This window comes from Mus caroli, unplaced genomic scaffold (genome assembly GCF_978045245.1).
Source record: "Mus caroli unplaced genomic scaffold, Mus_caroli_1 scaffold_4, whole genome shotgun sequence".
Lineage (NCBI taxonomy): Eukaryota > Metazoa > Chordata > Mammalia > Rodentia > Muridae > Mus > Mus caroli.
Genome location: NW_028227259.1, coordinates 150,383,125 through 150,408,025, shown reverse-complemented (window position 1 = coordinate 150,408,025; position 24,901 = coordinate 150,383,125). Strand labels below are relative to the sequence as shown.

Sequence of the window (24,901 nt, the reverse complement as noted above, 5' to 3'; positions counted from 1 at the left end):
AGCCAGGCTCTAGGACTACATCAGGCACTACATCAGCCAGGTTCTAGGACTACATCAGGCACTACATCAGCCAGGCTCTAGGACTGGGCACTACATCAGCCAGGCTCTAGGACTACATCAGGCACTACATCAGCCAGGCTCTAGGACTACATCAGGCACTACATCAGCCAGGCTCTAGGACTACATCAGGCACTACATCAGCCAGGCTCTAGGACTACATCAGGCACTACATCAGCCAGGTTCTAGGACTGGGCACTACATCAGCCAGGTTCTAGGACTGGGCACTACATCAGCCAGACTCTAGGACTGGGCACTACATCAGCCAGACTCTAGGACTGGGCACTACATCAGCCAGGCTCTAGGACTGGGCACTACATCAGTGTCTTTCATGCTTAGTTCCTCACTAGCACTTTGACCTCGTTTTCTTTCTCGTGACTCTAAATATTCCTATTGAGGCAGGAAAGAAACAGAGGGACACAAGAGCATGAGAGGAAAGAACCCTGTCATCCCAGAGGCTGATTAAAGGTTCTCACTAGCCGGGAGATAAGTATTCTAGCACAATTTGAGATTCCTTTCATATATAGATATTTTATATTAAACCACAGTGAGCCACGTTAAGTGTATGTGACCTTGGGTAGGGTCTTAGCTCCTTCCCCCAGACTTTGCTGTTAACAGTAAAGATATGCCTCTTCCCGGTATCCCTGGGGGCTAGCTTTTTACTTGTTGACTGCAATGATCTCAGGTGCCCCTCAGGAACTGCTCAGTGATAAGACAGTGCCTGTAAGTACCACCACAATCTTATATATGATCACTGTAAAAACAATGAGCTGCAACTCTTCCTGGAAGGGCCCTGGCCACATTTGGTATGTCTGACTTTCCTCTCAACACCTTTCGCTAACCCTCTTTCTCAAACCTATACTACACTAGCTTTAAAACAATCTCCAACTTTGCTTCATGCTGGCTAATACTGAAATTATTTTCAGCATCCAAGCCATGAATCCAGTTTGGTCTAAGTTGAGGGTCCTAAAGTAAAGGACTTGGTCTGCTGAGTGACAGTGGGGAGCTGTGCCTCCTTTACCTCCACCCCAAAATGCTGACACTTTGTACTCCAGATTTTCCATCCCAAGAGGAGCTCTTCAGCATATCTACTCTGTAAATTCCCTTACCCACTCCCAGTCATAAGACATGGCAAGTCCACTTCATCCAGTGTACCAACAGATCATCTGTGTTCTATGGTTCCTCCCTGGCATGAGCATGTTCTTCCTGGCAGTCGAGCCTTAGTCGCATGTCTTGTCACCATAACCCATAGCTGAAGCAATGCAACTGCTGCCACGGCTTCCTCAGAATCCCATCCCACATATGCTAAGACACTTCCATCTGAGACACCCCTGTGCTCATCAACAGGCTTGACAGAGAGGCGTCCAGATTTCCCCAGTTCTCCATCTTCATCTGCATTTCTTACTCACTATTGCAGCAAGAAAGGACATCAGGGGCTGGAGAGATGGCTCAGTGGCTAAGAGCACTGACTGCTCTTCTGAAGGTCCTGAGTTCAAATCCCAGCAACCACATGGTGGCTCACAACCATCCCTAATGAGATCTGATGCCCTCTTCTGGGGTGTTGACGACAGCTACAGTGTACTTACATATAATAAATAAATCTTTGGAAGGAAGGAAGGAAGGAAGGAAGGAAGGAAGGAAGGAAGGAAGGAAGGAAGGAAGGACAGACATCAGTCTCCATCACATGGAGAAGGGACATTCTATACCACATGGAAACGGGACACACAATTCTAGATGCACTCAGATTCTTAATCCTGAAACAACTTAGCACTGGTTGCATGTTTCTGCCCTCCAATTTCATCTTGGTTTCTCTCCAGCCCTTGGAAGCCCAAGTGTTGCATGAGTTCTACTTAAAAAGTCTAATTCTGTTTATTCCAGATAGAGAGGGCAACAACATATCAAACAAATTATTCTACCCAGGTCTAGTTTGGTAAACTAATGGGTTTAACTGCGGTTACTTACAGGCACATAAAGCAATTTACCTGTAGCTGTACCGCTCAAGAGCCTACCCCCAGGGAGGGGAGAGGCTCCAGAGTCCTTCTCCTTTTCCAGGAGGGAATGTTAATAAGTCCCATCCAGTGAGGATCTCAGAGACTTGTTTCATCAGAACTGCCCTGACTTTAAGCAAGTCATGTCCAGAGAACACAACCATGAAGTATCAAAATATCCAGAACAAAACCCAAGATGTGGGGCTGGTGAGATGGCTCAGCGGTTAAGAGTGCCGACTGCTCTTCCAATGGTCCTGAGTTCAAATCCCAGCAACCACATGATGGCTCACAACCATCCGTAACAAAATCTGATGCCCTCTTCTGGAGTGTCTGAAGACGGCTACAGTGTACTAACATATAATAAATAAATAAATAAATAAATAAATATTTTTTAAAACCTCCAAGATGATTAGTTAAACTTCAGTGTCACTTTAGATGAGCTTTTAAGTCAACCCACACAACTCGTTCTCTCCTTTGCCCTCTAGTTAGAAAAGGGTTCTGATCTGAGTACCTGTCACTCCTATAAACACTCTCTGAGTATTATGATTCTACAGTGTCTTCTACTTCTTTGGGCTTCTAGCTATAGTCAATAATACACTTCAACATTTCTGCTGCACAATTAGGGGTCTCTGGATAGTTTCCTCTTTAGACTCAGTTTCTTAGCTTTAAGGGTAAACATTTTCTTCTCAACAATTTATCCTGGGTGCTGTTCAGGCTCTACTCTCTAAGCCATCACGTCAATAGAGGCTACTACCTCAAGTAGTTGGTTAATCCCAAGTCTATGTCCTGATTCTTCTTTGGGGCACTAAATTAAATGCATCTGTTTAACAGACATTTTTTCTTAGATGCTTGACAGGTACCTAAAATTCAACATATTAAAACTGCATTCCTCAGCTGGGCGGTGGTGGCGCACGCCTTTAATCCCAGCATTTAGGAGGCAGAGGCAGGTGGATTTCTGAGTTCGAGGCCAGCCTGGTCTACAAAGTGAGTTCCAGGACAGCCAGGGCTACACAGAGAAACCCTGTCTCGAAAAACAAACAAACAAAAAACAAACAAAAAAACCTGCATTCCTCACCTTCACCAACAAGCTTGCTCTCTTTTACTGTTTTGGCTATCCATGCCGTGAGGTAACTACAGCCTTGACTCCCTCAAGGGCTTGATCCAAGCCGCCTTTTCTAACTAGAGAGCAAAGGAGAGAACAAGTTGTGTGGGTTGACTTAAAAGCTCATCTAAAGTGACACTGAAGTTTAAATAATACCTTGCATCTTGAGGTTTTTTGTTTTAATATTTATTTATTTAGCCTTGACTCCCTCAATCTTTCCACCACATCTAATAAGTCAACTAGTGCTACTGGTCCTTCCCCTCCTCCCAGATCCAAGCCGCCATCACCCCACATCTGGATTATTACAGTTTCCTAAGCACAGTTCCCGATAGTCATTTACCAAACCACCTCTGTAAACAGGACACCACTCTCTGCTTAAAAGCCCACAAGTGATCCCTCTACACCAGAAGAAAGTACAAAGTCCAGAACACAAATCTCAAAAACATACTTATGTCTCCAACAACAACAAAAAAATTCATTTATTTTTACTTTATGTGCAATGGTCTTTGTTCTGCAAGTATGTTTGTGTGGGGGAGTCAGGTCCAAGGGAACTTGAGTTACAGATAGTTATGAGCCCCTTTCTCCAGCCCCTCCCAATTTTTTTAAATGCCTATCTTACCCCCCCCACCCCCACTCTTCTGTAGGATCAGCATTGGGACTGAACCCATTGCTTCACCTTACCAAGTCTCTCCTTCACACTTCTGCACATGCTATTCAGCATCTCCAAAGGTGGGAGCACTAGCCTTCTTCCATATAACTAACTCACAAGATCCCAAAACTACCTCAAAAAAAAAAAAAAAAAAAAAAATCATGAAACAACTTGACTAGTACTTTGACTGTGGTCCTTTTCAACCAGACTGCAACTCCTCCCAAATTAAGAAATTCTCAGTGAAGCACCGTGGCACACACCTATATAATTCCAGCACTTGAGCCACTGTGGCCGGATGACTGGGAAACTCTGGAGGACTGAGAGGCCAGCCTGGGCTATGTGGAAAGACCTTGTCAAAAAGCAAAGAGGAGACCAAGTAGTGGTGGCTCACAGCTTTAATCTCAGCACTCAGGAAACAGAGGCAGATCAGCCTGGTCTACAGAGTAAGCTCCAGGACAGCCAGGGCTACACAGAGAAACCCTGTCTCAAAAAAAAAAAAAAAAAAAAAAAAAAAAAGATGGAGGAGGAGGAAGAGGAGGAAGGGAAGGAAGAAGGAAAAATCCTGGGCCCACAACTGATGCCAGCTATCCAGCTATACTGGAACTTTTCAATTCCTATTCCCAAACAGTCACCGCCCATTCAAACTTGATGCAGCCTGTCTCCTCCTCCCCAGCAGCCTCTGACCATCCACTAGGACAGCTTCTGATTACCTGAAGAGTCCCTTGAAAGCCTTAGATTGGCACCTCCATGACAATCTGTAAGGTTACCCTTTTGCAGCTTACCCCTACTGGAACTGCCTGTACTCCTTAGAAGTCTGTCCATGTCCTCAAGAATTAAATCACCTGTATCTGACCCAAGAATAGAACCTAGAGAATAATCACTACCAAATACTTTATAGGAACCAAATGTACAGAGAGAACTTCAGCTAAAGAGAAACCAAAATGAATTGCCAAATAATTAACTTGTGTAATTTTACATTTAAAATTGCTGTCAGTGAAAAAAGCGTATCTGGCCCTGTGCTTGACATCTTCCTTGAAATCAGGTAGAAATTCAATTTGTGGAAACTGAGTCACCTGCTAAAGCACTGTGCGAAGCCACCACAATGAAAACAAGCATTCACAAGTGTATCCATCCTGTGACTTGAAACCTCCACGATTCACTGGCTTTCCTTAGAACAGAAGCCTTCAAATCATAACAAAGCTTCTGTAACTACTCCCTACCTTCCTCAAATACTGAGAAGTAGAAACTACAAACTGACAAGTTTCCTTCCTGTTAATCTCTCTAGTGCTCTAGACACGGATATAATCCGGGTGTAGATGCAACACCTGGTGGATGCCCAGAGCTCTTCTTTATACTAGGTGTTCATTCAAGGGCTAAAATGATGTTACAGATTTTAGGGAGATGCGTAAATGAGTAGTAGTTCATCTGAATAATCAATCACATGAAGGAAAATAAACCACAAATTCAGTGGCAACGTGGGCTCAGAGATCAACTATATCTCCTAACTTCAGAAGACTGGGCTCAATCAATCCTCATTGAAGCAGACTCATTTGTAAAGTATTATTTCAAAAGACACTAAAGTTCTCGGTGGCTGTGTTTCCAAAGAACCTGACCAACCCACTTGGATTCTAAAGTTTGCCTTTGCTTTTGCCTTTTCCAGCTCTGTTCAGGGTACTGATATTACAGCCAGCCCAGCACCGTAGCCTCTCATGCATTTCTACTCCCCTATAATATGCCGTAAGATCTTAATTGCTGCAACAGTCAATGATTGGCAAATATGAATTTCAGGTATATACATACACAGATACACACACCTGTCACCATTTGGTAACATGCCAGCAGTGTAGGTCAACTGATGCCCTAGAAAAGATTTATATTCTCTCACCCATAAATACTCACTGAAAACCCAAAAAGATATACAAACATTAACTATGGGTGCACCCAAGTAGTTACAGAACAAGCCAATGCAGGACAAACTGTTTTGTGGGTTCTAAGTGAGGAGATTTTGAGATGACGTTTCGTATGACAACATAGGACTTGTCAGGCTACATGTTAAGAGCCCTCTCAGCCGAGGGGGAGTGCTCGCCCAGGAGCTCAAAGAGCTCACACTGACAAAAGCACCTGCAAGGGCTTACCATGTAAGAGTCACTGTGACAACCACTGTGACCACTGCCCTTGCTGAAGCCAACCTGAGACATACAGCCCTACACACAAGAGCAGACACTGGTCCTAAACAAGTTTATAGACACTCCAACCGGGTGTTCAGCTGCCTTGGATGACTCAGACGTTCCAATCCCCGGTTTATGCCTAAGAGAACTGAAAACATATCCAGAGTAACTCATACGTGAAAGTTTATAATAGCATTATTCATAAGAATCCCAAAGTGTGAACAACTCACTGTCCAACTGGTGTAGTATATGCCCACAATGTAATATAGCTTTACTCTTAGAAAGGCAAACAGGAGCTGTAAGAGAGGGGAGATATGGAGTAACTGGTAATGAGCACTTAGCTTCTTTACAGTCGAAATGTTCAGAAACATTAACAGTGTTAAATGGCTACAGCCTGTGAGTACAGTGAGAAGGTTGGAGTTTATAGATTAGGGCACACCTCAATTCTTACAGACAGTGTTTCCAGCAATTTTCCTGCTTCAGTGGATCTCAAGATTATATCAAGGCAGCTTAGGACAGCAGGGGCTTGTTTAGAGACCTTGATTTTTTTTTTTTTTACCTGTGTGTGTGTGTGTGTGTGTGTGTGTGTGCATGTGCCTGCATGCTTCATGTGGAGGTGAAGGACAACTTCAAGAAGTCAGTTATTTCTTTCCACTATGGGTTCTGAAGCTGGAACTCAGGTCAAGCTTGCACAGCAAGTACTCTCAATCATCTCACTGGCCCAGTCTGGGACTTCTGATAACTGTTTTAATGACTCCTGAAAATCACTGACTCCAAGAAGTCAAGTATAAGGTCAAGACAGCAGGTTGGTGGAGCTGGACAGATGAGATGGTTCAGCAGCTAAGAGGCAGTCCTTCCTGCTCCTGCAGAGGACTCAGGTTCATCCCAGCACCATATGGTTCATGACAACCACCTGTAAGTCCAGATGCCCTCTTCTGATCCCTACGAACACCAGCACTCACCTAATTTAAAAAACAATGAAAATAAGTTACAGACCTAGTTCCACAGCCAGAGCAGGACAACCTGTTATCCAGAGCCACAGGCAAAGCTAGGCTCTGCGTGGCACCTCCACACCAAGGAGAAATCCTTGAATCAGATGCCTGTGTTGGAGAGGCTGCCTGGACTCATGGTCAACAGTCCACAGATGGGAAGCTGCTACAAACACAAAAATAAGCTACTTGGTGCATGTGGATAACTGTATTCCCCCTGCAAAAATAACAGAGGCCTTATCCCAGCCAGTGGGAGAAGAGAACGTCGGTGCGGCTGGAAACTCTACACACACAGCAAGAGCACAAAAGAAACTGGAAAAGAAAGTAAGTCAGAAAAGCATGGCAAAGAAACACCCCCTCCCACACACAGGGCTTTGAGGAAACAATAAAAAGCATACTTTTCCTATTCCTCTCTAGATGGCCGTCTGATGAGCTCTTCACATCTTCCAAGAGGCAACCAAAATACTGCAAGTTTTCCCATAAAATCCCAAAGTAATTCAGAGCTTCCTTCCCTGTAGTACAATTAACATTATAGTACTTATTAAATTGCTATAATTTTTTGACAAGTTTCTTTTCTCAGTAGAAATTTCCTCAAATAACACAATGCTTCACTCACATTTGCCTTCTCAATGCTTCCAACAGCAGCACACAGAGAAACCCAATACATATCTGCTGAATAGATCAGTAAATGAGTTTTCCAAAGCTTGGAAGACTCAGTCAAAGTAAAGCTCACAGGAGCAAGTTCCAAATGAAACCTGCTTGCCCCTACAACTAAGAAGCAAGCAAACTAAAAGAAAATAAAAGAAAAACATGGATTCCAAGCATCAAATCTGAAAATGACCAAAAATGGGAGCTAAAAACATGCCACTAAAAACATGCCACCCAATGCCACACAGGAAAAGACACACACCAGAAACATTATGCTTGTCCCCTCCCACCACACTTTTATAAGGAATACTCATTAATGCACATCCAAACTATCCAAAGAATCAAAACTGTAATAAAACTGAACCGGTAGTCCCCTGTGCTGGCTCCCAACACCTGACAACTATGGGGCAGGTACTAGCCCCAAGCCAAGGTGGCTATGGTGGGTGGCTGGTGTGTCTTTAAACACTGCCAGGTGAGAACTAATGTGAAAGCATGAGCAGGCTGAAGAGATGGCTCAGTGTTTAAGGGTACTTGTTGCTCTTGCAGAGAACCTGGGTTGGATCCCCATATTATGGCTCACAACCATCCATAACTTCAAGCAATCACATAATCACATATGTGGAGCACATCTACACACATAAAATACTAAACAGCACAAGAGGCTGAAGTAGGTGGATTGCTTAAGTTTGAGACCAGCCTGAGCTACAGAGTGAGTTCCAGGTCAGCTTGGGTCACATGGATCAGCAGATCCAATAGTAAATGAGAGGTCAGAGGCAAATGGGATGCTGTCTTGGAGCCTTCACATTAATTTTACGGAGCATAGTGGTTAAGGGCATGTGCTCCATCATAGCCAGGCACAGTAGCACATGCTTTTAATCTCAGCACTCAGGAGACTGAGGTAGGAGGACCGCTGTGAGTTCCAGGCTAGCCACATCTACAGAGCAAGCCAGGGCTGTCCTGGAAAAAAAACAAAACAAGGCGCGGATGGGCTCCAGAGTACACATATGGCAGGGACATCCTCAGGTCCTGACTGCTATGCTTAGCCATGTACTCACAGGACAATCTGCTTAACTTTCAATAGCTTAGTTGTCATATGTGATCGGAGCATAATACGGTTGTTCTTATGAAATTAGATAGACATAGAGTGTTTCAGCCAGAACCTGGGGCTTAATTACCCAACAATGTAGCTGCTATCATTCATTACCTTTATCAGTTAATTCTGAATCTTCCACAAAGTTTTCTTTTTTGTTTCCCTCTCTCCCTCCTTCACCCTCTCTTCTATGTACTTCAGCTTACTGAACATGATTATAACAGATTAGGAATACTTTTGTGGAATCAGGCATGGTGTCCAAGCCCCAGCACAAGAAGCAGAGGCAAGCAGATGAGTTCAAGGCTATGGTCTACAAAGCTACACAGTGAGACTCTGTCTCAAAAACACAAAACAAAACAAAAAGCAAACAAACAAACAAAAAACCCCAAAATACTAAAATTAAGAAAAAAAGTTTTGTGGGTTTTTTTCCAGAAAACTCTTATTCTAAGTTGATTTTTCTAATTTAAATACAGACACACACACACACCTCAAGGTGCTATGTAGTCCAGGATAGCCTAAACTTTCAATTTTCCTGACTTAACTAGCATAACAAGCATAAAGCACCACTTCTAGACAAATTAATTTTCTAATTGTACAAATGTCCAGTGGCTATGTTGAAAATATAAAATCTTAAAAACAACTTTTGTCTTAAAATTTTTCCATTCTTGCAAACATATTTGGTTGCCTCTATTCTTCAAAAGGAAATACAACTGACTTAAGAAACAAACGACCCAAACACTCACCCCTTCCTTGCCAAGCCCTCTCCACACCCTCTGCCTCCTACAGTGTACTCTTTTGGTGTTCAAAAATGAAGGACACTCTCTATTTATGCCACATTTAAGAATGAATTAGAGACCAGAGGCGGTGCACACCTTTAATCCTATCGGTTGGGAGGCAGAGGCAGGTGGACTTTCGAGTTCCAGGGCTACACAGTGAGATCCTGTCTTGAAAAACCACACACACACACACACACACACGAAAATAATTAATTTCAAGATATACAGTGTGCATTTACACTCTATATCAAAACTTGCAATATCATGATTATACATGGCCCTTTATCTTTGAACATAGTCATGCTTAAAACAAACTATTGCCCCACCCCCTTCACTCCTTACCAGGCTGATTTTCTATCTGGCATATTGTATACAAGAAGGGTGGGTTACTAACTCATTATGCCAAAATTATCAAGCTATTCCCTAAACTTGAATAATTCAACAAGCTAATTCCTCTAGTCTAAATTCTTTTACTTCATATTCTATATACTGGACAGCTGAAAGAAACATTTTCATGTATTCATTTTAACAACCAAATATGTCCAAGCAAATGTATCCCAATTTTTTTTAGTTTTATTGCAAGGCTCGAGATTCTCTTTAAAGTGTTATTGCCTGTCCAAGTTCCTTAAGGACTATGACATCTCAGTGGCAGAATATACCATTTAATTTGAAAGTAAATCAATACCAAAAGCAAATGGACTTGATCATCTTATTATAAAAGATTAAAACAAACCAGGCATGGTGGCGCACGCCTTTAATCCCAGCACTCGGGAGGCAGAGGCAGGTGGATTTCTGAGTTCGAGGCCAGCCTGGTCTACAGAGTGAGTTCCAGGACAGTCAGGGCTACACAGAGAAACCCTGTCTCAACCCCCCCCCCAAAAAAAAAATTAAAACAGCCACAAATTGTATTATACCAAGTCTAAAAATGCATAACATTATGCTTCACTGACACAGGTCATAAAGACAATGCAGCAGGTTCCCAGCCAGGCCTTAGATACAAGCCAAATTGAAGAGTACTCCCTGTGGAAAGCAAAACCTCCAATTCTAAAACTCTCTTGACATTTGATTCACTACAAAAATAATTTAGTTCATCATAATAAACAGAATCATTAAAGGTTGCTGGAAAGCAAACCCAAAGGATTATAGCTTAAAAAGCAATTCCCCCAAATGCAAATGTTCATTTGCCATTGCCATAAATGACTAAGAAATACACACTAACACCAGCTATTTTAAGCAATATAATTTCTTCTGAAATTATTCTTAGCCTAAATGAAAACCTGATCATCAAGATGTAAAAGGTGATTAAAGTATCTCCCTCTATACACATTATATACTTTAAAAAAAAATAGACCACACTCCAACACACTTTGGATAGTTTATTAGCTTAAACTGGCAAACTATGAAACTAGAATTGGCTCCTTTTACAAGTATAAAATATAAAAACCACTCGAATTTTTAAAAACAAATGACAGACTGGTCAAATGTACTATAATATCAAATGTCTTGGGAGTGAAGATTTTATGACCATGTCCCAAACTATGTAATACTGAAGGATGAAGATGCTTTAACCCTTTTGAAATTATGCAGCAAATTAGATGATTTCTTTAAATATAATCCATTAATAAAGTGTTGATAACACGAATCTAGTTGGACAAGAATTAACAAGGGCTCTGGATGTCACAGCTTTATACATTCTGCTAAAAGGTGCTTCTAAAGCCACTGGGCACCCAGAACATCAAGTTTCCACTTTCTGCGCTTAGCTGCATGGTTTCACAGTTGCACAAAAGCACTGAAATTATCATAAAGTAGGAAGGCATTCCAGTAAAGCGAAGAGAAGTGCGTAATAGACAGACACTTCCTTTTCCATTATCCAGACTCGGAAAGTATTTATAAGCAAGCTCCCTCGAAAAGAACTCACTCCAGCTTTAGCCGTCTCGTTTACAGTGCTAAGGCAATTCCGAATATGTACTCCTGTGAAAATGAAAAAAGTCACTTTCCAAGCAGTCAAGTAGCAACTCGCCAAATAACAGATGCTCAAAGAAAGCTGTTTCTAATAAATACAAAAAATTATATAATAAGCTATGATAATCTTCCCAATAACTTCCTAGTGTCAAAGGCAGAGAGAATATCTATTTGTACAAGAGGGAAATGGGAAATTATTAAATATTTTCTCCCAAACTAAGAAGGCCTTTCCCTTCTGGCGATATTACAACGCAGTCATCTACTGATGAAAGAAAATAGAGCCATTCACTTCACTCAATCTATGAAGCAAAACTGAGGGTCACCAGCCATAGGTTTGATTTTTCTTTCTAGAAGAGGCTATTTAAAGCGAAAGGATTAAAGTTCACTGGCAGCTGATAGATTCTGCTTTAAGAGCTTGCACAACATAGCCCCTATCTGTCACTTGCTTTTTTTCCCCCACACACATCCACTCTGCACCAAATCCCCATTGTTCTATATAAAAACTCACAGCTAATGATACCTGAAGAGCAACTGCTACATTTACATTACAGATGATCCTTTATGGAACTCTCCAGACCCACATTTACTCGATGTCTTCTTTCTCCCATCAAATCCAAATTTGGTCACCAACTGATCACAACTGATAAGGGGAAAAGATCAGAGCTTCTCTTCCAGACTGATGGATATCACTCCAGAGCCAGATGAGTTAGTCCCCAAAAGGTTACCGGATAAATCGACCAAAGAAGAACAGATTTATTTCAACAGGCATCTTATAACCATCTTCTTTTAAAAAAAGAAAATTATACTGTACAGAAATTCACACAAAAAAAGAAAAAGCAAAAAAGGTACACACTGCCCACGAGACAGAAGGTCCTTCACCCTCTTGCACGAAGGGTTTCTTGTGAGTCTGGATTCCTGGGACACCACTTCCTCCCCAAAGCAGGCTGGCCAGGACAGAGGCAGTCTTGGAGGAAGTGGGGACCCCGACACCCGAGCCGGGCACCTGCCTCCCAGCCTCGAGGACACCCGCAGCGACACCCACACTCACCCATCTTTCCTCTTCGCCTTGTAGACGTGCCCGTAAGTGCCTCGACCAACTTTGCAGCCCTCGTATTCAAACAGGTCCTCGACCCGCTCCCGCTCGCTGCTCAGCTTCACTTTAAAGTCATAGTCCATTGTCACAGCCTCCAAGGCCGGGGTGCTGGGGCGGGGGGCCGAGGGCCGCGGTGGGGACCGGGCCGCGCAGCAGCCGCAGCCCCCGAGCTACACCCGCCGGCCGCAGCACCAGCCCGCCTCACGCGGCGACGGCAGGAGGCCCCGCGCGGGCGCCGGGGACATCCAGGGGAGCGCCGGGCGGTCCCCGCGGGCGCGCGACAGCCGAGGGACGCGCTGGGGGCGGGGAGCAGCGTCCGCCCTTGTCCCCGCGCTCCCGGGGCGCCGGCTCGCGCGCGGTTGGCCGCGCGTGCTGCTGCGGGTGCGACGCGGGGCGGCCACGGCTGACTCTGCTCCTCGCCCACGCGCGTCCGCGCCTCACCTTCTCCCACACACGCTCGCGAACACTCAGGCTGCCATCCGCCCGGACAGACCAGCGACGCCACACAACAGCCGGTAGCTCCTCCGAGAGAGGAGGAGGAGGAGAAGGAGGAGGAGGAGGACGAGGAGGAGGAGGAGGGAGAGAGAGGACGAGCGCGGAACACGGCAGCCGCTGTCGTAAAAATGTCGCGAAGCCTCGCGCTGCCTCCGCCCCACCTGTGAGCGGCTCTGGAGCTGGCAGTCGCCTCTTCTGACGCTGGCGGGCGAAAGGGCCTTGCTCAGCCGCGGAGCGGAGTTGCTGACAGACTTACCACGTGGACTAACCCAGTCGCCAGTGCGGCCAGAAACACCAAGGCTCATGTGCACGGGTGGCTGCAGAAGCCGTCTTTACCACGACGCCGCGAATTCAGAACGTTGCATGATGGGATTGGTAGTCCGTCACGCAACGAGTTTCTGCTGCATGGAGAATATTTTTCCCAAAGCCGCATCTCTACAATCCAACTTAGCCCATATAAACTTAGCAAAAGACACCTGTTAGGTCGTGGTGGGGCGGGGGGGAGGTTATTTTGTACTGAAGTCACTTCTGAACTCCAGGATTTAAAGGGCAATTACTGCCCCCCACCCCCACCCTAAAGACTCCAGGTTTTTCCTTTCGCAGCCTCCACCTGTCTCTAAATACTACAATAAACTACGTGGTTGTATTTAAGATTTCTCTTCTTTCTTTGACAACTTTATACCACGGGGGAAAAAACTTAGTGAAGGGGACTGGGGAGATGGGTTAGAGTGCTAGAATGCTTGCCACGTGTTGTAACTTGATTTCTGTTGCTGTGATAAAACACCATGTCCACATATAACTTGGCGAGGGAAAGATTTATATCAACTTACAGGTAACAGTCTGCCACCAAAAAGCCAAGGCACCTGTTTAAAGAAGAAAAAAAAAAAAAGCTTTGTTTATTTGTGCCTGTAATACTAAAGCAAGGGAGACAAAATAAGGCAGGGTCATCTCTGCAGCAGGGTGACCGGCTAGCCTTACTGAAATGGTATGCTCTCAAGGTTCCATGATAGACATCAACCTCTAGACTCCAGACACAGGCATATGCACTCATGCTTATACTTGCACACATCTGTGCATACACAAGAATGCTTATAGCCGGGCATGGTGGCGCGCACCTTTAATCCCAGTACTTGGGAGGCAGAGGCAGGCAGGATTCTGAGTTCGAGGCCAGCCTGATCTACAGAGTGAGTTCCAGGACAGCCAGGGCTACACAGAGAAACCCTGTCTCGAAAAACACAAACAAACAAACAAAATACGCGTATACACACAGACAGATAAATTGGCAGAAATACCAAGTAGGTCGTTGATAGTAAAGCAAGAATGTGTCTGCTATAGGCCTTACATGCCCTCTAATGGCAAGTCTTAGTTTTGGGGTTAGTGGGAGTTAATGATCTGCTATGTGTCCCAGGAAGATTTAACTATTATGAAGCTGTTAAGTCACTGTCTTAGTTTGAGTTTCTATTGCTAGAACAAAACGCCGTGACTGAAAGAACAAGTTGGGGAGGAAAGGATTTATTCAGCTTACACTTCCACATCACTGCTCATCACCAAAGGAAGTTGGGACAGAAACTCAAGCAGGGCAGGAACCTGGAGGCAAGAGCTGATGCAGAGACCATGGAGGCTGCTGCTTATTGGCGTGCTTCCCCTGGCTTGCTCAACCTGCCTTCTTCTTTTTTTTTTTTTTGGTTTTTCGAGACAGGGTTTCTCTGTGTAGCCCTGGCTGTCCTGGAACTCACTTTGTAGACCAGGCTGGCCTCGAACTCAGAAATCCACCTGCCTCTGCCTCCCGAGTGCTGGGATTAAAGGCGTGCGCCACCACGTCCGACTCAACCTGCCTTCTTATAGAAAAACCCAGGACCACCAGACCAGGATGGCACCACCTACAATGTGCTGGCCCCCACCCCCACCCCCCTTGATCACTAATTGAGAAAATGCCTTACAGCTGGATCTCATGAATGTTGACACAAAACCAGCCAATACAGCCACAGAGATGAGCAATAAACAGACTTTCAGGAGGCTAAAATAGCCCAAGATAAAGATGTCTTCTAACCCATGACATCCTAGCTCTCCCTAGCTGTGGAAGTTTTAATCACTGTCTCCTGTAAAATGTTTTGAAGTGCAGATTTTTTGTTGATATAACGTGAAATAAAATAAGAATATTATACTTATAATTGAAATAATCCAGTGGTTAGGGACATTTACTGCTCTTATGTAGGACCCTGGTTTCATTCCCAGCACCCACATGATGTTTCACAACAGTTTGTACTCCTGATCCAGGGGATCCAGCACCCCCTGCTGGCCTCTATGGGCACTGAGAAACTTAGATATGTGCAGGCAAAGCACTCATAGAAAATGAAAAGAGGGGGGCTGGTGAGATGGCTCAGTGGGTAAGAGCACCCGACTGCTCTTCCGAAGGTCCAGAGTTCAAATCCCAGCAACCACATGGTGGCTCACAACCATCCGTAAAGAGATCTGGCGCCCTCTTCTGGAGTGTCTGAAGACAGCTACAGTGTACTTACATATAATAAATAAATAAATCTTTAAAAAAAAAAAAAAAAGAAAAGAGCCAGGCGTGGTGCACGCCTTTAATCCCAGCACTCGGGAGGCAGAGGCAGGTGGATTTCTGAATTCGAGGCCAGAATTCGAGGCCAGCCTAGTAACAAAGTGAGTTCCAGGATAGCCAGGGCTATACAGAGAAACCCTGTCTCAAAAAAACAAAACAAACAAACAAACAAAATGAAAAGAGAAATGTAAACAATAATCAAGAACGCAGTATAGCCCAAAGAAGCAAATGTGACAGAGAGGAAGTCAGGTCTATTCACCAGACAAAACATGTAATTTAAAACTAAACGGATCACATATTTCCCTTGTGTTTACAGCAATTTTCACTCCATGAACTGTTTCATTGGATGCTTAGAAATGTTTAGATCTTTAAATTTTAGTAGATTTTTTAAGCCAATTTTGTTTTATAACTATAACCTCATAAAGAGAGGTTAGTTCTCATTTAGGCAAGATTGGTCTTAATAGCTAAACCATTCTAACTTTTATTTGTGGGTAACAATTTGAGCTGTCCAGTTATCTTAGTACTGGAGCAAACTTTAGTTTGGGGGAGTAGGTGAAAAAAAATCACATTATAGATGAAATTGGACAATAATATAAACTGAAATGCCAATTTAACAAAATTGCATGGGAATTGGGGGAGGCTGTTATATGTACAAAAATATTTAGTCTGACTTCTGAGAAAGCTGGATTCCCCAGGCTTTGTAAGCATGATTAAATACTTTTACTTTTTAAAAAAGATTTATTTTTTTAAAGATTTATTTATTTTATTTACATGAGTACACTGTAGCTGTCTTCGGACATAACAGAAGAGGGCAACGGATTCCATCACAGATGGTTGTGAGCCACCATGTGGTTGCTGGGATTTGAACTCAGGAGCTCTGGAAGAGCAGTCAGTGCTCTTAACCGCTAAGCCATCTCTCCAGCCCTGTACTTTTAAATTTTTCTAAAGTTATTTACATAATTGAATCTTGCTTATTTTATAGTGGAAGAGAGGGAAGTCCAATAGGAATCACTTTTTTTTTTTTTTTTTTCTGACAGGCTTCTCTGCTAGTCCTTGCAGTCCTGGAACTCATTCTGTAGACCAGGCTGGCTTCAAACTCACAGAGATCTGCCTTCCACCTCTGCCTCCCTGGTGCTGGGATTAAAGGTGTGTGCCACAAGTGCCTGGCATTCATTTACTTTTTGTCAGCAAAATATGACTGTTGTTTAATTTTTTTAATGCCAGCTAATTTTATTATAGCCTACCATATTCACCAAGAAACACAGGTGCTCAGGGCTAGAGATGGCTCTATGGTTAAGAGCACTGGCTGCTCTTCTAGAGGACCCAGATTTGATTCCCAGCACCTGCATGATGATGGCTCATAATCCTCTGTAGCTCTAGTTCCAGGGGAGCTCACTGACACACTTCTGGGAGTTGTGAGCCCTATACATGTGGAGTGGCATGTACATACACTCAGAGGCGCGCGCGCGCACACACACACACACACACGTGCACACACACACACAAAGTAAATAAATAAATATTTTTTTAAAAGACAGGCTCATGGGTTATAAAAATATAACAAGAACATTTCTATTTTAAAAAATAAATTTAGCCAGGCGGTGGTGGCGCACGCCTTTAATCCCAGCACTTGGGAGACAGAGGCAGGCAGATTTCTGAGTTTGAGGCCAGCCTGGTCTACAAAGTGAGTTCCAGGACAGCCAGGGTTATACAGAGAAACCCTGTCTCGAAAAACCAAAATAATAATAATAATAATAATAATAATAATAAATAAATTTACAAAATGACTGCATAAAATAAGGACGTGCGTTTAAAAAAAGACGTAAGAAATACAAAGCATAGTTAGTCTTGGTGTTGTCAAGGGGTTCTGAGCTCAGACATGTGGGGGTACTGTCTTCGTTAAGGCCGACATGGTGCTGGAGGGGTAGCTGAGAATTCTATGTCTGGATCTGCAGGTAGCAGGAAGTGACTGTGACACATTGGCCAGATTGAGCTTCTGCTGCCTCAAAGTCCACTCCCTAGTGACACACTTCCTGCAACAAAGCTGCACTAATCAATAAACAAGAGGAAGAATAATGTTTCCATACTGGAGGATTTTGTTATAAAATATAATACGGCGGAGGGATGGGGTGTGCCTGGCCGGCCCATGCCAAGATGCCCCCTGAGAAATCATGCCATGAAACAAATCTGATATAAAGAAGGTTTATTTGGGGCAAGGGAAGGGGGTGAGCACCTAGAAAGGGGTAGAGGCAGACAGATGGGAGCAGAGCCGTGAGGGTAGAGAAGGGGGAACAGAGAAGGACAGGAATGGGGAGAGAGACCAGCCAAGAACACTTGGGAACAGGGAGAGAAAGAGAGAGCCAACAGGGGTGTCGAGTATTCCTTTTATATGCAGCCCAGACCTGGCAGTAGGTGATGGCATAAGCTACTGTTAGGTCTCTGGGAGGAACCTAGTGTAATCGCCTGTGAGCCAACAGACTTACATGAAGGTCCAGTAGGTGTGGCCAAGTGCTGAGCAAACGAACAAAACTGGTATGCACTTTTGTGAACAGCCTGGCAGAGTAGGTAGGTCTGCTTTTCTTTTTGGAGATTATAATTACATTACTTCCCCTCTTCCTGTTCCTCCCACCAAGACTTCCCATGTTACCCTTGTAAGTGTTTCTGCTCGAATGGGAGGGTATCCTAGGACCCAGAGGCCCAGGAACCACACAGCTCCGAGGGGGAAAGGCATGCCAGCAGAAGGGCACCTGAGACACAGGAGCGCAGGAACCACACAGCTCTGAGAGGAAGGCTCCTCAGCAGAGGCGCTGCAGCTCTCAGGGAAGGGTATCCTTGGGTGAGCTGAGGAGCCTCAACCCTGCTCTTTCTCTTCACTTCTCTTCATTGCTTCTTTTCTTCCTGGCTTCTTCCAATGAGAGTCACTCCAGGCAGAAAACTCCCATGAAAGAGATTTTTTGGCGGGTCCAGGGTGTGGAGGGATGAGCCCAGGGATGGTTGCGGATGCCTTCTGTTCTGGGAGAGGACAGCAGGGGAGCTGACCAAGGGGCAGTGCTTACATAGGATTCCTGAGGAGGCGGAGCTTCTCAGGACAGAGAGTTCCAGAGTGAGGATTGGTGGGTTTTCCTGTTCTGGGACTGGTGTGTACTCCTGCTCAGGGATTGGAGGGATTTTGTGGAAAGCTGGCGGAGGGGGGGGGGGAGGGGGAGGAGCCCGGGGGGGTTCTGCTCAGAGATTGGTGGCTTTTTTTCACACACCCTCCCCTTTCCCTGCATCAGGTCTCTGGGTTAGGGTGGGAAGTCCTTCCTGGCCACATCTGGCTTTCTCTGAGACGCCATCTCTGTGGAGCTGCTGGGAGGGACTGGAGAGGAGGTGCTGCCACTGAGGACAGTTCTTGTGGCACAGCTTCCGCAGTGGTATTTCACCAAAATCGGATAGGCTGAGGCAGGAAAGAAGATGTCGGAACCCTGGACAGCTCCTCATACTGGCAGTAGGCTGAGGCAGGAAAGGTGTTGCCACTGTGGACTGCTTCTAAGGGGCAGTTCCCGTTGAGGTGGGAAGGGAGATGGGCCACCATGGACAGCTCCAGTGACAGCTGCAGGCTGAGAAGGTGTCATGGTGCTGCCATTTTGATAGGAGCTCCTGCAGGGGCATCTTACCACGGCCCATAGGCTGGGGCAGGAAGGAGGTGATGGCCGCCACGTGGATGGATTTTGTGGCGCATCGCTTAGGGACTACAGATGCTCTCCAGACAAAGTGAGGCAGAGAAGGGGAATGTACCACGGAGAAAGGGAGTCTTCTAGTTTCCGCCAAGCTCCAAGAGTTATGAGGAACTTCAACCTTATTAGCAGGATCTTTCAACATGCCACCATAACTTTCCCACCATTCTGGACTCTACCCAGGAACTGTGAACCAAAAGAAAACAGTCAAGGTATTTGATTACAACGACACGCTAAGAAACTACTCCAGAAGATTGGTACGTAAAGTAGAGTTGGTGATACTATACACCTGCATGCAAGGTCCTAGGCCTTTACAGCTGGTTTACAAGAGGAATGTGAGAGAGTTTGGGACTTTGGGCTAGAAAAGACTGTGAATATGGTAACCGGAGTGAAATGGGTCATCCTGGTGGAAATTTGGTAGACAGAAATGATGAAAGAAGGACATGAGACCTAGCTTGTGAGGCTTGGGGGGGGGGGCAGGGCTATCAGGAACTGGGATAGGGATGACCCATCTAAAGTTCCAGCTAAGGATGTAGCTGCATTCTGCCCGTGTCCCAAGAACAGGAGAGATGCTGAAGCCACAGGCAAGAGACTAATTCGTTTGTGGAGGAAACATCCAGACAGGACAACCTTCTCTCTGTGTCATATGTACTATTCTCATACCTGTGTTGACAAGGGAAGACGTGACAAGTGGAGACAAAGACAAGAAAACTGGAGAGCTCAGTTAGGAAAAGTGTGAGCTTAAGACGGCGAGCAAAGCATCTGTGATTGTTAAAGAGAAACCCATTGTCTTAGTTAGAGTTTCCATTGCCCAGAGAGACACTATGACCTTTTATAAAGGCAATTGGGGCTGTCTTACATGTTCAGAGGTTCAGTTCATTATTGTGATGGCAGGAAGCATGGCAGTGTCCAAGCAGGTATGGCGCTGGAGATGCTGAGCATTCTACATCTTTTTCCAAAGGCAAACAGAAGATTGTCTCATGGGTAGCTAGGAGGGGGTTCTCAGAGTCCACCCCCACGGTGACACATGTCCTCCAACAAGGCCACACCTCCTAATAGTGCCACTCCCTAGGCCAAGCATATTCAAAACATCACACTAACCCTTTTCATTGGGAAAATAGGAAAGAAGGCCTGAAGCGAAGATGTCACCCGTCAAAGGCTACAAATAAGACACACCTCATGCCAGGCTGTCTGGCCTACACCTTTAACTCTGCACTTGGGAGGCAGAGGCAGGCCAGCAGAGCTTCTGAATTACAGGACAGCCAGGACTACACAGAGAAAGAAACCTGTCTTCAAAACCCACCCCAATACCATGGGCCAGATTAAATAAAATCAGAAATCCGCTGAGCACTTGTTGCCTCAAATTCCTGCTACTGTGGTTTCCCTACCATGATGTACTATACTTTGAACTCATAGTCAAAGTAATTCCTTTCTTACATAGCTTGTTGGGGTATTTGGTCACTTCAATGATATATGTAATTAATGCATTATCTTTTTCTATTTAAGAGTTAATCAAGGCCATGGTGGTGCACACCTTTAATCCTGGCACTTGAAAGGCAGAGGCAGGCAGATAGCTGTGAGTTCTAAGCCAGCATGTATATATAGTGAGTTCCAGGACAGCTAGGACTATATAAAAGACTCTGGTGTGTGTGTGTGTGTGTGTGTATGTGTGTGTGTGTGTGTGTGTGTATGTGTGTGTGTGGAGAGAGAGAGAGACAGAGAGACAGAGAAAGACACAGAGAGAAAGAGAGAGAGAGACAGCAGAGTCTTGCCTTTAGAAACACAAACTTTTTAGAGCTGAAGAGGTAACGCAAGGGTTAAGAATACAGGTTGTTGTAGAAAAGGATGTGGATTCATTTGTCAATACCACATGGTGGCTCACAACCACCTATAGATCCAGTTCCAGAGAGTCCAATGCCCTCTTCTAATTCCAGCAGGGACCATGCACATGTGCAGCACGTGTATACACACAGGTAACACGCTCTATAAAATAATTCTAAAATACCTATTTTAAATATGGTATGGAATCTCTTTGCTTTCTTGCTTTCTAGCTTCCTTCCTTCCTTCCTTCCTTCCTTCCTTTCTTTCTTTCTTTTTCTTCCCTTTTTTTTTTTGGGGGGGGGGGTGTTTGTTTTGGTTTTTGAGACAGGGTTTCTCTGTGTAGCCCTGGCTGTCCTGAAACTCACTCCACAGACCGGGCAGGCTTTGAACACTCAGATCCCACCCCCACCCCCCTTTGCCTCCCTAGTGGTAAGATTAAAGCTATGTGCCACCACATGAAGTTTTTAAGTTTTATTTTTAAACCAATTACAAAAATCTTTTGTTCTGCTTGGAAACAAAGAAGAAAAAAAAATCAAGGTTAGAAAAAAATATGGGCTGGAGAGATGGCTTAGACGTTAAGAGCACTGACTGCTCTTCCAAAGGTTCTGAGTTCAATTCCCAGCAACCACATGGTGGCTCACAACCAACTGTAATGAGATCTGACTCCCTCTTCTGGTGCTCACAACCATCAGTACAGCTACAGTGTGTTTATATGCATAAAATAAATAAATAAATCTTTAAAACAGAAAGAAAGAAAGAAAGAAAGAAAGAAAGAAAGAAAGAAAGAAAGAAAGGAAGGAAGAAAAATATGAATGAAAATAGAGAGTTGAACCTGGTGGTGGAGGCTGCGGTGGCTGCAGTGCCAATGGCACACACCTTTGATCACAGAAGTCAGGAGGAGGCAGAGGCAGGTGGATCTCTGAGTTCCAGGCCAGCTTCATCTACAAAGGGAGTTCCAGGACAGTCAGGGCTACACAGAGAGACCCTGACTCGGGCCAGGGGAGGGGTTGCAGGTGAAGGGATAGAGAGTTGAGAAGAGTTCAATTTTTCAAAATTTCTTTAATCTCTAACATTTCCTCACCAATTTCCTATTGATCTTTAATAGCTCCTTTTAACTTCAATATAGTGAGCCTGTCAAATTGTGTTGACTACCAATTTTATAAATTCTTTTTTATGTAAGTTTTTGTTTTGTTTTGTTTTAAGTCAAAACAGGCTGCCTATTCACTTTAAATTCTCTGGGGTTTTTAGTTTTGTGTGTGTGTATTCTCCCTCCCCCAGCCCCCATCCAATTTTGGATTAAATGTTTCAATGAAGAGATACATAAAGCCAAGTTATCTTTAGATCTCCCCATTTTCCAAATACATATAAGTTAAACGAACACAGTTATCAAACATAAAACCAGCTGGAGTACCACATGGCAGCTTTTCTCTGAACATTTCCTCCTTCCGTGAATTAGACAAGGGAGGAGAAGCCGAAAGCAAATGAACAAACCAAATGTCCTGAAAGCAAACAAACCGAACCGGGCACAGGCAGAAACCAAACGAAACAGATGACTTTAAACAAAGAGCTCCCTAAACAAACAGGGAGAATAATGAAGTAACCAAACTAAGGGGATCCTTACAACCAGCGCAAAATAAAGCCAACCAAGGTAGGTCTAAGCCCCAGAAACAACTCACCAGCATTCCGCTGAGGAATCAACACCAAACAGCTGGCACGAGCGGCCCAGCCTGGCAACAATCCAGTGACTCCTATTACGAAATTGGATCATATTTGGGGCTCCACATTCAACCACCAAAACCCCCTAATGCAAAAGCAGATCTAGCCTCAGAAAGAATAAGAAAGAGTTTGTCCTGGATCCAAATGTGAGTGGCCACGGCTTGGGAAGACAGATTTCGGTTACTCCAAATACCATGTTCCTTAGCAGTAACAGATTCATGACTTTTTTTGTTTTGTTTTGTTTTTGTTTTTGTTTTCCTGAGACAGGGTTTCTCTGTGTAGCCCTGGCTGTCCTGGAAACTCACTTTGTAGACCAGGTTGGCCTCCAACTCAGAAATCTGCCTGCCTCTGCCTCCCAAGTGCTGGGATTAAAGGCGTGTGCCACCACTGCCCGGCTCATGATGTTTTTATAGTAACAGAACAAAGAAAATAAAATATAGATACTTTCAAGATACCTTGATGGATAAAGCCAAATCTGGTGGTTAGTCTCAGCAGCACTCAGGAGGCAGAGGCAGACAAGGCCAGTCTGGTCTATAAAGCCAGTTCCAGGACAGCCAGGCTACACAGGGCTACCCTATCTTGAAGGACAAAAGGAAGGAAGGGAGGGAGGGAGGGACGGACGGACAGATGGAGGGAGGGTGGAGGTTGGTGTTAACAGGCAGTCAGATCTCATAAAAGCAGGAAAGTATGGCTACTGGCCACAGGTGCTATCTGCTTACATTATTTTGAGTTGGTGGAAGCTAAGGGACTGTCCATAAGGCCTAACCTGCTAGTCACAAGGACGTTAGGTTACACACAGACATGGGTGATAAGTGGCTATTGTGGGGGGACATGGGGAGAGATATCCCAGGGTTATTTGGCTTTGACTTGTAACACAATCATGGAACTTTTAACCAATATGCCTTGTAGAGTGTTTAACATGTCCCTGGAGGGGAGAGGGAACTTCCGTTCACAAGTCCCACTTCCAGTATTAAAAAGAAATGGAAGGGACTTCAAAGTAAGGTGAGAGATGAGAGGGCTGGCTTGATGTGTGCCTCTGAAAGACAGAGTCAGAATAAGAAAAAAAAAATAGACATCTCCCCATCTTAGTCAAGGTTTCCATTGTAAAGAGACACCATGACCAAGGCAACTCTTGTAAAGGAAAGCATTTCATTGGGGCTGGCTTACAGTTGTAGAGGTTTAGTCCATTAGCATCATGGTGGGAAGCATAGCAGTGTGCAGGAGATAATGGTACTAGAGAAGAAGCTGAGAGCTCTACATCTTAATCCATACACAGACAGCAAGGAGGAGACTGAATATGTTTCACACTGGCTGTAGCTTGAGCATCTAAAACCTCAAAGCCTTGCCTCCACAGTGACACACTTCCTCTAACAAAGCCACACCTCCTAATAGTGCCACTCATTTAAACACATGGATCTACGGGGGCCACTCCTATTCAAACCACCACAATCCCAAATAGAGCTATACAAAGAAAGCTTTAGAGATTCATGAAGCAATTGGATACTAGAAAAAACAAAGACAGGCTACACAGAGACATGCGCCCACCACTGTCTCCATCACATAGTTCCCTGATGAAGTTGGGGGAAGGAACTCCAACAATAACCTTACTTCCAGAAGTAAACTCAGAGGAATTTCTTATCCTCAGAACAACAACATAAAAGGGACATATAGACAGTTTTTGGATCAATATTCAAAGGGAGGGAAAATAATCACCAAGCAGGACACCCTAAATAAAACCCAACTCACTTTAAAGCCATTGGTCTCCCCAACTGGGGTCACTTTTCTACAGGAGAAATCTGTGACACTCTCCTATGTTTTAAATATTAAACAGATGGGGAGGGAGGAGGGGAATCCTCCTGCTAGACAGTATCACCTTTTACTCTAGTAGTTTCATTGATGCTAAGGCTTGCTACATCCTGGTAACAAAGCACCCAGCAAACATGGTGGCACATCCCTAAGAAGGGCAAGAAGCTCACCAGCTAAAGGCCTGCCTGGGCTATATGAGACCCAGTCTCAAAACAAAACAAAGTCACTCAATAATGAAAGAAGGGAGGAAAGAGTTATGAAT

The 24,901-nt window shown here is 44.5% G+C and overlaps 1 protein-coding gene across 6 annotated transcripts in view; it reads right to left on the bottom strand.

Moving 5' to 3' along the window:
- The window catches only part of Cdk8 (cyclin dependent kinase 8), a 78,069-nt gene extending 64,749 nt beyond the window's left edge, over positions 1–13,320 (bottom strand). For 2 of the 6 annotated variants that reach the window (XM_021162566.3, XM_085837436.1), the window contains exon 1: positions 12,478–13,317. In XM_021162566.3, coding sequence (XP_021018225.1) covers positions 12,478–12,605 — 128 coding nt within the window. In that variant the 5' untranslated portion in view covers positions 12,606–13,317. Of the gene's footprint in view, positions 1–11,949; positions 12,070–12,477 lie in introns of all 6 variants that reach the window. The other 4 variants (XM_085837437.1, XM_021162569.3, XM_021162568.3 and 1 more) reach the window with 4 other exon arrangements.
- Between the last annotated feature and the right edge of the window lie 11,581 nt (positions 13,321–24,901).